This window comes from Topomyia yanbarensis, chromosome 1 (assembly GCF_030247195.1).
Source record: "Topomyia yanbarensis strain Yona2022 chromosome 1, ASM3024719v1, whole genome shotgun sequence".
NCBI lineage: Eukaryota > Metazoa > Arthropoda > Insecta > Diptera > Culicidae > Topomyia > Topomyia yanbarensis.
Genome location: NC_080670.1, coordinates 214,136,945 through 214,150,670, shown reverse-complemented (window position 1 = coordinate 214,150,670; position 13,726 = coordinate 214,136,945). Strand labels below are relative to the sequence as shown.

The following is a 13,726-nucleotide window of genomic DNA, read 5'->3' as shown; positions in this document are numbered from 1 at the left end:
TTCGAGATAGCATCAAATTTTGATGCCCTATGCATTTTAAAGTCATTTGGCATCAATAATACCTGTTCGATTTGGAAATTTCCCCTCCTTTGAACAAAAAAAGTCGAAAAAAGTCGATTTTCGTCAAAAAAAAATTTTCGAGTGTGCATCAAATCTCGACGTTTCATGCAGTTTAAAGTCATTTGGCATCGAAAATACAAAGTCGATTTTGAAATTTTCCTTTACTCCCCCCTTTGAACAAAAATCGTCAAAAAAGTCAATTTTCGTTAAAAAAATTTTTTCGAGATAGCATCAAATTTTGATGCCTTATGCATTTTAAAGTCATTTGGCATCAATAATACCTGTTCGATTTGGAAATTTCCCCTCCTTTGAACAAAAAAAGTCGAAAAAAGTCGATTTTCGTCAAAAAATTTTTTTCGAGTTTGCATCAAATCTCGACGTTTCATGCAGTTTAAAGTCATTTGGCATCGAAAATACAAAGTCGATTTTGAAATTTTCCTTTACTCCCCCCTTTGAACAAAAATCGTCAAAAAAAGTCAATTTTCGTTAAAAAAAATTTTCGAGATAGCATCAAATTTTGATGCCTTATGCATTTTAAAGTCATTTGACATCAATAATACCTGTTCGATTTGGAAATTTCCCCTCCTTTGAACAAAAAAAGTCGAAAAAAATCGATTTTCGTCAAAAAAATTTTTTCGAGTTTGCATCAAATCTCGACGTTTCATGCAGTTTAAAGTCATTTGGCATCGAAAATACAAAGTCGATTTTGAAATTTTCCTTTACTCCCCCCTTTGAACAAAAATCGTCAAAAAAAGTCAATTTTCGTTAAAAAAATTTTTTCGAGATAGCATCAAATTTTGATGCCTTATGCATTTTAAAGTCATTTGGCATCAATAATACCTGTTCGATTTCGAAATTTCCCCTCCTTTGAACAAAAAAAGTCGAAAAAAGTCGATTTTCGTCAAAAAATTTTTTTCGAGTTTGCATCAAATCTCGACGTTTCATGCAGTTTAAAGTCATTTGGCATCGAAAATACAAAGTCGATTTTGAAATTTTCCTTTACTCCCCCTTTGAACAAAAATCGTCAAAAAAAAGTCAATTTTCGTTAAAAAAAATTTTTCGAGATGGCATCAAATTTTGATGCCTTATGCATTTTAAAGTCATTTGACATCAATAATACCTGTTCGATTTGGAAATTTCCCCTCCTTTGAACAAAAAAAGTCGAAAAAAGTCGATTTTCGTCAAAAAAATTTTTTCGAGTTTGCATCAAATCTCGACGTTTCATGCAGTTTAAAGTCATTTGGCATCGAAAATACAAAGTCGATTTTGAAATTTTCCTTTACTCCCCCCTTTGAACAAAAATCGTCAAAAAAAGTCAATTTTCGTTAAAAAAAAATTTTCGAGATAGCATCAAATTTTGATGCCTTATGCATTTTAAAGTCATTTGACATCAATAATACCTGTTCGATTTGGAAATTTCCCCTCCTTTGGACAAAAAAAGTCGAAAAAAGTCGATTTTCGTCAAAAAAATTTTTTCGAGTTTGCATCAAATCTCGACGTTTCATGCAGTTTAAAGTCATTTGGCATCGAAAATACAAAGTCGATTTTGAAATTTTCCTTTACTCCCCCCTTTGAACAAAAATCGTCAAAAAAAGTCAATTTTCGTTAAAAAAAAATTTTCGAGATAGCATCAAATTTTGATGCCTTATGCATTTTAAAGTCATTTGGCATCAATAATACCTGTTCGATTTGGAAATTTCCCCTCCTTTGAACAAAAAAAGTCGAAAAAAGTCGATTTTCGTCAAAAAAATTTTTTCGAGTTTGCATCAAATCTCGACGTTTCATGCAGTTTAAAGTCATTTGGCATCGAAAATACAAAGTCGATTTTGAAATTTTCCTTTACTCCCCTCTTTGAACAAAAATCGTCAAAAAAAGTCAATTTTCGTTAAAAAAAAATTTTCGAAATAGCATCAAATTTTGATGCCTTATGCATTTTAAAGTCATTTGGCATCAATAATACCTGTTCGATTTGGAAATTTCCCCTCCTTTGAACAAAAAAAGTCGAAAAAAGTCGATTTTCGTCAAAAAAATTTTTTCGGGTTTGCATCAAATCTCGACGTTTCATGCAGTTTAAAGTCATTTGGCATCGAAAATACAAAGTCGATTTTGAAATTTTCCTTTACTCCCCCCTTTGAACAAAAATCGTCAAAAAAGTCAATTTTCGTTAAAAAAATTTTTTCGAGATAGCATCAAATTTTGATGCCTTATGCATTTTAAAGTCATTTGGCATCAATAATACCTGTTCGATTTGGAAATTTCCCCTCCTTTGAACAAAAAAAGTCGAAAAAAGTCGATTTTCGTCAAAAAATTTTTTTCGAGTTTGCATCAAATCTCGACGTTTCATGCAGTTTAAAGTCATTTGGCATCGAAAATACAAAGTCGATTTTGAAATTTTCCTTTACTCCCCCCTTTGAACAAAAATCGTCAAAAAAAGTCAATTTTCGTTAAAAAAAATTTTCGAGATAGCATCAAATTTTGATGCCTTATGCATTTTAAAGTCATTTGGCATCAATAATACCTGTTCGATTTGGAAATTTCCCCTCCTTTGAACAAAAAAAGTCGAAAAAAGTCGATTTTCGTCAAAAAATTTTTTTCGAGTTTGCATCAAATCTCGACGTTTCATGCAGTTTAAAGTCATTTGGCATCGAAAATACAAAGTCGATTTTGAAATTTTCCTTTACTCCCCCCTTTGAACAAAAATCGTCAAAAAAAGTCAATTTTCGTTAAAAATTTTTTTTCGAGATAGCATCAAATTTTGATGCCTTATGCATTTTAAAGTCATTTGGCATCAATAATACCTGTTCGATTTGGAAATTTCCCCTCCTTTGAACAAAAAAAGTCGAAAAAAGTCGATTTTCGTCAAAAAAATTTTTTCGAGTTTGCATCAAATCTCGACGTTTCATGCAGTTTAAAGTCATTTGGCATCGAAAATACAAAGTCGATTTTGAAATTTTCCTTTACTCCCCCCTTTGAACAAAAATCGTCAAAAAAAGTCAATTTTCGTTAAAAAAAATTTTTCGAGATAGCATCAAATTTTGATGCCTCATGCATTTTAAAGTCATTTGGCATCAATAATACCTGTTCGATTTGGAAATTTCCCCTCCTTCGAACAAAAAAAGTCGAAAAAAGTCGATTTTCGTCAAAAAAAATTTTTCGAGTTTGCATCAAATCTCGACGTTTCATGCAGTTTAAAGTCATTTGGCATCGAAAATACAAAGTCGATTTTGAAATTTTCCTTTACTCCCCCCTTTGAACAAAAATCGTCAAAAAAAGTCAATTTTCGTTAAAAAAAATTTTTCGAGATAGCATCAAATTTTGATGCCCTATGCATTTTAAAGTCATTTGGCATCAATAATACCTGTTCGATTTGGAAATTTCCCCTCCTTTGAACAAAAAAAGTCGAAAAAAGTCGATTTTCGTCAAAAAAAAATTTTCGAGTGTGCATCAAATCTCGACGTTTCATGCAGTTTAAAGTCATTTGGCATCGAAAATACAAAGTCGATTTTGAAATTTTCCTTTACTCCCCCCTTTGAACAAAAATCGTCAAAAAAAGTCAATTTTCGTTAAAAAAAATTTTTCGAGATAGCATCAAATTTTGATGCCTTATGCATTTTAAAGTCATTTGGCATCAATAATACCTGTTCGATTTGGAAATTTCCCCTCCTTTGAACAAAAAAAGTCGAAAAAAGTCGATTTTCGTCAAAAAAAATTTTTCGAGCTTGCATCAAATTTTGATGCCTTATGCATTTTAAAGTCATTTGGCATCAATAATACCTGTTCGATTTGGAAATTTCCCCTCCTTTGAACAAAAAAAGTCGAAAAAAGTCGATTTTCGTCAAAAAAAATTTTCGAGTTTGCATCAAATCTCGACGTTTCATGCAGTTTAAAGTCATTTGGCATCGAAAATACAAAGTCGATTTTGAAATTTTCCTTTACTCCCCCTTTGAACAAAAATCGTCAAAAAAAGTCAATTTTCGTTAAAAAATTTTTTTCGAGATGGCATCAAATTTTGATGCCTTATGCATTTTAAAGTCATTTGACATCAATAATACCTGTTCGATTTGGAAATTTCCCCTCCTTTGAACAAAAAAAGTCGAAAAAAGTCGATTTTCGTCAAAAAAAAATTTTCGAGTTTGCATCAAATCTCGACGTTTCATGCAGTTTAAAGTCATTTGGCATCGAAAATACAAAGTCGATTTTGAAATTTTCCTTTACTCCCCCCTTTGAACAAAAATCGTCAAAAAAAGTCAATTTTCGTTAAAAAAAATTTTTCGAGATAGCATCAAATTTTGATGCCTTATGCATTTTAAAGTCATTTGGCATCAATAATACCTGTTCGATTTGGAAATTTCCCCTCCTTTGAACAAAAAAAGTCGAAAAAAGTCGATTTTCGTCAAAAAAAATTTTTCGAGTTTGCATCAAATCTCGACGTTTCATGCAGTTTAAAGTCATTTGGCATCGAAAATACAAAGTCGATTTTGAAATTTTCCTTTACTCCCCCCTTTGAACAAAAATCGTCAAAAAAAGTCAATTTTCGTTAAAAAATTTTTTTCGAGATAGCATCAAATTTTGATGCCTCATGCATTTTAAAGTCATTTGGCATCAATAATACCTGTTCGATTTGGAAATTTCCCCTCCTTTGAACAAAAAAAGTCGAAAAAAGTCGATTTTCGTCAAAAAAAAATTTTCGAGTTTGCATCAAATCTCGACGTTTCATGCAGTTTAAAGTCATTTGGCATCGAAAATACAAAGTCGATTTTGAAATTTTCCTTTACTCCCCCCTTTGAACAAAAATCGTCAAAAAAAGTCAATTTTCGTTAAAAAAAATTTTCGAGATAGCATCAAATTTTGATGCCTTATGCATTTTAAAGTCATTTGGCATCAATAATACCTGTTCGATTTGGAAATTTCCCCTCCTTTGAACAAAAAAAGTCGATTTTCGTCAAAAAAAAATTTTCGAGTTTGCATCAAATCTCGACGTTTCATGCAGTTTAATGTCATTTGGCATCGAAAATACAAAGTCGATTTTGAAATTTTCCTTTACTCCCCCCTTTGAACAAAAATCGTCAAAAAAAGTCAATTTTCGTTAAAAAAAAATTTTCGAGATAGCATCAAATTTTGATGCCTTATGCATTTTAAAGTCATTTGGCATCAATAATACCTGTTCGATTTGGAAATTTCCCCTCCTTTGAACAAAAAAAGTCGAAAAAAGTCGATTTTCGTCAAAAAATTTTTTTCGAGCTTGCATCAAATTTTGATGCCTTATGCATTTTAAAGTCATTTGGCATCAATAATACCTGTTCGATTTGGAAATTTCCCCTCCTTTGGACAAAAAAAGTCGAAAAAAGTCGATTTTCGTCAAAAAAAATTTTTCGAGTTTGCATCAAATCTCGACGTTTCATGCAGTTTAAAGTCATTTGGCATCGAAAATACAAAGTCGATTTTGAAATTTTCCTTTACTCCCCCCTTTGAACAAAAATCGTCAAAAAAAGTCAATTTTAGTTAAAAAAAAATTTTCGAGATAGCATCAAATTTTGATGCCTTATGCATTTTAAAGTCATTTGACATCAATAATACCTGTTCGATTTGGAAATTTCCCCTCCTTTGAACAAAAAAAGTCGAAAAAAGTCGATTTTCGTCAAATATTTTTTTTCGAGTTTGCATCAAATCTCGACGTTTCATGCAGTTTAAAGTCATTTGGCATCGAAAATACAAAGTCGATTTTGAAATTTTCCTTTACTCCCCCCTTTGAACAAAAATCGTCAAAAAAAGTCAATTTTAGTTAAAAAAAAATTTTCGAGATAGCATCAAATTTTGATGCCTTATGCATTTTAAAGTCATTTGACATCAATAATACCTGTTCGATTTGGAAATTTCCCCTCCTTTGAACAAAAAAAGTCGAAAAAAGTCGATTTTCGTCAAAAAAATTTTTTCGAGTTTGCATCAAATCTCGACGTTTCATGCAGTTTAAAGTCATTTGGCATCGAAAATACAAAGTCGATTTTGAAATTTTCCTTTACTCCCCCCTTTGAACAAAAATCGTCAAAAAAAAGCCAATTTTCGTTAAAAAAAAAATTTCGAGATGGCATCAAATTTTGATGCCTTATGCATTTTAAAGTCATTTGGCATCAATAATACCTGTTCGATTTGGAAATTTCCCCTCCTTTGGACAAAAAAAGTCGAAAAAAGTCGATTTTCGTCAAAAAAATTTTTTCGAGTTTGCATCAAATCTCGACGTTTCATGCAGTTTAAAGTCATTTGGCATCGAAAATACAAAGTCGATTTTGAAATTTTCCTTTACTCCCCCCTTTGAACAAAAATCGTCAAAAAAAGTCAATTTTCGTTAAAAAAAAATTTTCGAGATAGCATCAAATTTTGATGCCTTATGCATTTTAAAGTCATTTGGCATCAATAATACCTGTTCGATTTGGAAATTTCCCCTCCTTTGGACAAAAAAAGTCGAAAAAAGTCGATTTTCGTCAAAAAAAATTTTTCGAGTTTGCATCAAATCTCGACGTTTCATGCAGTTTAAAGTCATTTGGCATCGAAAATACAAAGTCGATTTTGAAATTTTCCTTTACTCCCCCCTTTGAACAAAAATCGTCAAAAAAAGTCAATTTTCGTTAAAAAAATTTTTTTGAGATAGCACCAAATTTTGATGCCTTATGCATTTTAAAGTCATTTGACATCAATAATACCTGTTCGATTTGGAAATTTCCCCTCCTTTGAACAAAAAAAGTTGAAAAAAGTCGATTTTCGTCAAAAAAATTTTTTCGAGTTTGCATCAAATCTCGACGTTTCATGCAGTTTAAAGTCATTTGGCATCGAAAATACAAAGTCGATTTTGAAATTTTCCTTTACTCCCCCCTTTGAACAAAAATCGTCAAAAAAAGTCAATTTTCGTTAAAAAAAATTTTTCGAGATAGCATCAAATTTTGATGCCTTATGCATTTTAAAGTCATTTGACATCAATAATACCTGTTCGATTTGGAAATTTCCCCTCCTTTGAACAAAAAAAGTCGAAAAAAGTCGATTTTCGTCAAAAAAATTTTTTCGAGTTTGCATCAAATCTCGACGTTTCATGCAGTTTAAAGTCATTTGGCATCGAAAATACAAAGTCGATTTTGAAATTTTCCTTTACTCCCCCCTTTGAACAAAAATCGTCAAAAAGTCAATTTTCGTTAAAAAAAAATTTTCGAGATAGCATCAAATTTTGATGCCTTATGCATTTTAAAGTCATTTGGCATCAATAATACCTGTTCGATTTGGAAATTTCCCCTCCTTTGAACAAAAAAAGTCGAAAAAAGTCGATTTTCGTCAAAAAAATTTTTTCGAGTTTGCATCAAATCTCGACGTTTCATGCAGTTTAAAGTCATTTGGCATCGAAAATACAAAGTCGATTTTGAAATTTTCCTTTACTCCCCCCTTTGAACAAAAATCGTCAAAAAAAGTCAATTTTCGTTAAAAAATTTTTTTTCGAGATAGCATCAAATTTTGATGCCTTATGCATTTTAAAGTCATTTGGCATCAATAATACCTGTTCGATTTGGAAATTTCCCCTCCTTTGAACAAAAAAAGTCGAAAAAAGTCGATTTTCGTCAAAAAAAATTTTCCCCCCTTAGGCAAAGTAAATAAAACCCAACCGCTACCAGGTTCAATCCAATCGAAACCATTCAACTGACCATCAACCCATGTTGTCAAACACGCGATTCGCTTTGCCACAACATGAGTAAGTTTACGATGTCTAATTTCAACAGACGTACAATCAGTTTGGAGGATCAGTGGTGGCGAAGACAATGAAAAATTTCCCAACTCGACCGCATTCAATCTCGTGTATACGAACTTTTTTATGAGCTTACACAGTCGGGATAACGAAATCTGAAATGATTCGCTACCATCGGCGTCTGTTTACAGTCGACTTCGAAGGCGAGTATGTATCACGATTGTAACGACAGTAAGGTGCAAGACTTTCCGCAATCTTACATTTTTCGTTTCAGTCGGTCGAAATGCCTTTTCATAACGTTTCGAAAGTGGGGATCTGCCGAATGCAAGACTCAAAATATATAAAGAAAAGTGCAATTAACACATCTGCTGCTCAAAATGGGGCAACCCATTGTGCGTTCGTTGCGTTGACCTATTCCTATTTGTAATTGCATGTTAGGCTCATGTGCTTATCAATTCTCACCATCACATGGGACGAATAGGCGGCGTCGGTTCCGAGTACACGTTCCCACAATTTCACACACTCTTCATACATTCTTCAGTTTTTGTTTTGCTTCTCATCTTTCTTTTGCCAAGTTGCTGACCTTGTGCCAGATGGGATGCGGCATTGTGGGGTCTGTTGTTTACCTAGGTACAAAGCTTTTATCAATGTTTTCTTTTTTTCCAGTGATCGTCGTCTCCATTCGGACTCACTACGAATGATCTACTTCCACGATCAGACGGTGGCAGTTGTCGAACTGGGTCCGCAGAAGATGCTGATTGGATGTGAGCTGATTGAAATCTAGTAAGTGTCTTTCATAAAACTGAGCTTTCGAAATTTCTTATATCATTCTATAATCATTTCTAGCAACGACATTGAGGGTCACGAACTACTCAGAAACCTCTCCTCAATCAATCGACCGCTTGAGATCTCATTCCGGGACATGATGAAACTGATGGATCAGTGTGAACAGGTTGATCGTTTAAATTCCAGGAATAAATTGCGAGCAACCCCGTCGCCACCACCGACATCGTCTGGTGACGAGACCGTGGGATACAGAATGGATTCCGATACCGACAGCGATGAGGACGCCCCCAGCGGCGGGAATGATTCTACGACATCGTCGTCGATTGGTTTATTCCAGCTCATCACCAATGCCGGAAAGGATCAGAGCGGTGCTGGTAGTAAGCGGGGGATCTTCTACACGAGTCCCTTTTCACTGCTTAGTGGCATCATACCCGGTACCAAGTGGTGCGGAACGGGCGATATTGCCGAAACCTATCACGATCTGGGTGACGATGCTACGATGGATCGGTGCTGTCGGACACACGATCTCTGTCCGTTGAAGGTTCGAGCCTACCAGAAACGGTACAATCTGAGCAACAACTCGATCTACACCAAGTGAGTACGGGTGCCTGTTTTTGTTTGGCTTTGTTTTGTTATTGTTTTCGTACTTTCAGATCTCACTGCAAGTGCGACGATATGTTGTACGAGTGCCTTAAAAAGACCAACACCTCAGCGGCTCAAGTGATGGGTAAGTGGCTTGTAGGTCTACCTACCAGTGATGTGTTTGTATAGTTGAATGTACCTCACTTATAGTAGGTCGTAAGTGATAATCAGTGGCACCAACGGTGTCACTGTCGTGGCAGCGACAAACAGGGTCGGACTGATCGCGCAAGTTCTCAGAATAACGCATAAAACTGAAAAGAAAATCAAATTTGTTAGCTGACTGTTAAGTTGATCGTATATATTGAAACATCTTGTTTCTCTTCCTCTCCATAGGGTCGATCTATTTCAATCTGGTGCAGGTACCGTGCGTGGAAGAAACTCAAACAGGCATGAAGTTCCGCAAGGCGCGTGAAGGTTTCTAATATCTGCTTGGTGGCTACAAGAAAGTTACTGGTGGTAGCATCAAACGGCGGAAAAAAACAACACTAAAACACGATCGAGAGATTATTGAAGCAGCAGTAGCAGCACCATGATGAGTGAGGAAAAACAAAAGTACTTGAAGAGCAAGGGATAGGTCGTTGACTGTGGCGACTTTGTGACGGTACTTATTCCTTAGCCGATGCATGAATGGGATGCAAACATGAAGCGACGTTGTAATGAATGTGATTGTTATTTAATATTGTTTAATTTTTATATAGTCCTTAGAAATAGTCGATCCAACTTAAAACTTAATCGAGCATTTTTTTATCATGATCGACCGTGTTCACTGAAATACGTAACTCGCGGTGGCAATTAAACGGTTTAGGTAACTCTATTGTAGAAGAAAATGGCCTCACTGGAACGTTCAAAAACCGATTGGTCTGATTTTAAATTCTTGCTAAACCAGCCCAATTAATGCAAGACCTCATAGCTTTATCGTCGATTAATTTTTTTTCCATTGCATTTGCCGGTTCTTGATCTGGTTTCCCTTCATCTACCACAAGTGAACGAAAATACTCTAGTTCTTGCGGATTTTTTTCGTCGGTGTGCCTTTTTCCATCCACTTTTCAAACGGTTTCGTTTGTGGTGGGAAACCAGTTGCTAGCACACCGTACTATGTGGTTATAGTGCCACGAGTTTCTTGTTTCATAAATGGGCTCGCATTGAAATCGCTTTACGGCACGATTAGCGAGAAGCGGCAACATTTATAACAATTGGATTAGCTGCGTTTATCGTCTGATTCTGTGTTAATGAGAGACTTCTAAATAAATTAAAGGTTTCTCTATGCTAAAAGACTTGAAAGATTGACTTAAGAATAGAAAATTTCTCATGTAACTAATACCTATCTAATGCGTATGATATTGACCCTTCAGTCTGTTGTAATTTTCTTCTCAAAGCATAGTTGATAATAGTCGATTTTGTAACGAATGGAACTATTACATAGTATTATGACGGTTGTTTATATTAGAATAGGAACTAAGAAAACTAATAATGTGTTATTTCGTTAAGCAATTTATCATTTGAACATTAAATGTCGACGTATTTATTAATATTATTATTAAACGTTGTGAATGATTCTAGTTTATTCGAAAGAAATCTTTTTTCTATTCCATCGCATCATGCAAACTGTTTTTCGCAATGAAACACGCAAAGTTGGTGAAAAGGGGCGACGTCTGGAAACTTATGGATAATAGCGCGACGGCATCATGTTCTAAAGGAAGCACATTCCGGCGACGAATCAGCGGTAATCAACGTCGTCTTGTAAATATAGATGAGTAAAACGTTCCGAAACCTAAGGGCTCAGTTAACATCCACGCATCCCTTGATGCAGAAATTCCCTTCCTGGTGCGTTCCAGTGCTTGTCTTTGAAACGGCACAGCATATTTTCCATATGTCGACAAGCAACCAAAAGTTCAATATGACTTCTTATCTCGCACAAAGCAGAAGATAAAAATCACTCCGCTAGAAGTATCAACAAAGCAAGCAATCAATTCTACCTACCGCTTCGCTGCTTATCCACTGGGCAGACAGTATAGTAGTATTGTTGTGCAACATGAGATCCCATTATGTTGTTGTTGTTGCAGTTTGTTTATTGGCCCGAGGAACTTTGCCTCATAAACGCCAGTGGCTAATCCCATTATGTGACCAACTCTTATACAGAAGTCCTGCACGTCAGGGATGCCAGGTGTACAGATTTATCTGTGTTTCACAGATTGCAAAAACTGCACAGATTTACATTGTTTCAATGCACAGATTTCCACAGCTTTCTTGTACAATGCACAGATTTTTTACCTTGCTGTTAATTTTTGCCTCGCGCAAAAACCAAAAAAAAGAGGTCACCACATCTTGTTTTTAGCCAAATTTCTACGTTTTCCGTAACACAAATAGACACAGATTTTTAAACGGGCCACGCACAGATTTTTCAAAATATCACCTGGCATCCCTGCTGCACGTGGCGATAGCTGGGGTACCAGCAACCTTAGTGGGTAATCAAAGAGCAGCTGTTCTGCATCCCTGTCAAAAAAAATGCGGACGAACATGGTTAGCAATGAGGTATATATAGGTGTGGCAGAACACACGGTTTGCTAGTGTTGGCAACCAAAAATATGTAAACAATCCAGAAGCACAACGGGTCGACGTCATAGCGGTCACACGATTCAATGGGAGCGGAACAACCGCTATGACGAAAGCAAATCGATTTACACTGTGATCACTCACACCACTCATGTATGATTCATCTTACGAATACCAAAGTGCCATCTTCGCCAGACCTGTATATACGACATTGCATGGTTAGGCGATTTAAAAAGTTTGACGTTTGACTCAACTCGCCTGTGCTAATTGCCCCTATGAACAATGCAATTTGCGAATGCGATTTAAAGGCAATTTCAATACTTAGACAAATTTTCTGGCGGCTGAAATAGACTTGGTTGTTTTTTGCGTTTTTCAAACATAGCGGCAAAGATAAACTCAAGATTACTAGGTCCTATACAAACGATTGAAAAACTATGGTTCAGCAATCGTGAACCGATGAACTCCAACATAGTATGCTTCTGCTACCCCCTCGTTGATAGGCGTCGACGGCGTGTCTGAATATCCAAGTGCGTCCGTAAAATGCCATGGATACATAATAAACAATAAACGAAAACTCTCCGCATCAAATAAACATGGTCAAAGCAAATACAAATTTGTATTTGGTCAAGGCATCACATGTGTAAGTTCAATCGCTTTAATTATGTAATTTAATTAAGCAATAATTAACTTATTAAACAACAGCAGGTTTCCTGTTCACACAGGTAGAATGCAGAGCAAAATTTGCATGGAATCATCAATTAACCAAAGAAAAAGTGAGTTCGTTATTTGATTCGTTCTGTGCTTATCAGGTGTATCTTCTAGGATATCCGCTCCGCTATGAGAGAATATCATTTACTAAATCTAATCTGGCTCATATCAAATTATTTCCTATCGAGAAAATCTACAGGTTTGTTATATTAATTACACATTTTAGCAGAAATATTGGTTTGTTATTCATAACAACAAACATTCCCGTGGATACGATGCGTATATCGACGCTGCTTGCTGTTGTGCAAAGCTTCGCTTCAATTTATTGGTGACTTGTCATTCTGACGGTGAACCGCGTTCAACGAGGGGTCGTACTTCAATGGTACATGGAAAATACCTGACCACTCTATCTTGAGTTTATCTTTGATAGCGGTTCATGTTTGGCTTAAGCTTAAAATTGTTTTTTGAACAATTGGTGTGTTCTCACTTGTATTTTGTTTGTATAGTGCACTTCATTTAGCCAACGAATGTAGAAAATTGTGGAATCGTGTGTAAGTATAGTAGAACAAGATCACTGACCTAAAGTCTTAATGAACGTCAGATTGTGATAAGTTTTGGTGTGCAATAACAATTTCACCTTTGATTCCTCCTATAAGATGGTGATGATTACCTAGTATACTGGTCAGTATGTGTGAGTAGGTAATGAATCCGAAAATAAGTATTATTTTTAATTTTTATATTAGGCAATTAAGGGCGATTAAATGGCGTGTTTCGTGGGCGATTTGGGGGCGATTTAAGGGCGGGGGGGGGCGTCAAAAAAATGACGGCGGCAAATCGCCCAAATGTTGCATTTGAAATAGCCCCCTAATTGCCAGCAATTAGCGCATCCGAATTGGCAAATAGCCCCCCGTTAGCCAGCAACTTGCCCTTTTTGACCGGGATGTTAGCACCCAGTCAAAAAGGGCAAGTTGCTGGCTAACGGGGGGCTATTTGCCAATTCAGATGCGCTAATTGCTCTTCAATTTGCCAGCAAATTGCTGGCAATTAGGGGGCTATTTCAAATGCAACATTTGGGCGATTCGCCGCCGTCATTTTTTAGCCGCTCTACCCGCCCTTAAATCGCCCAGGGAACGCGCCATTTAATCGCCCTTAATTGCCTAATATGAAAGTTACAAATATTAATTATTTTCGGATTCATTATCTACTCACATAAACTTATCACTACACTACACGGTAAAAAAAACTACCCATTTT

At 35.5% G+C, this 13,726-nt stretch overlaps 1 protein-coding gene across 2 annotated transcripts in view; it reads left to right on the top strand.

Moving 5' to 3' along the window:
* Positions 1-10,291, top strand: part of LOC131692182 (uncharacterized) — a 143,327-nt gene extending 133,036 nt beyond the window's left edge. For both annotated transcript variants that reach the window (XM_058979062.1, XM_058979072.1), the window contains exons 3-6: positions 8,450-8,566; positions 8,630-9,163; positions 9,223-9,296; positions 9,545-10,291. In XM_058979062.1, coding sequence (XP_058835045.1) covers positions 8,450-8,566; positions 8,630-9,163; positions 9,223-9,296; positions 9,545-9,633 — 814 coding nt within the window. In that variant the 3' untranslated portion in view covers positions 9,634-10,291. The remainder of the gene's footprint in view (positions 1-8,449; positions 8,567-8,629; positions 9,164-9,222; positions 9,297-9,544) is intronic.
* Positions 10,292-13,726: the final 3,435 nt, after the last annotated feature.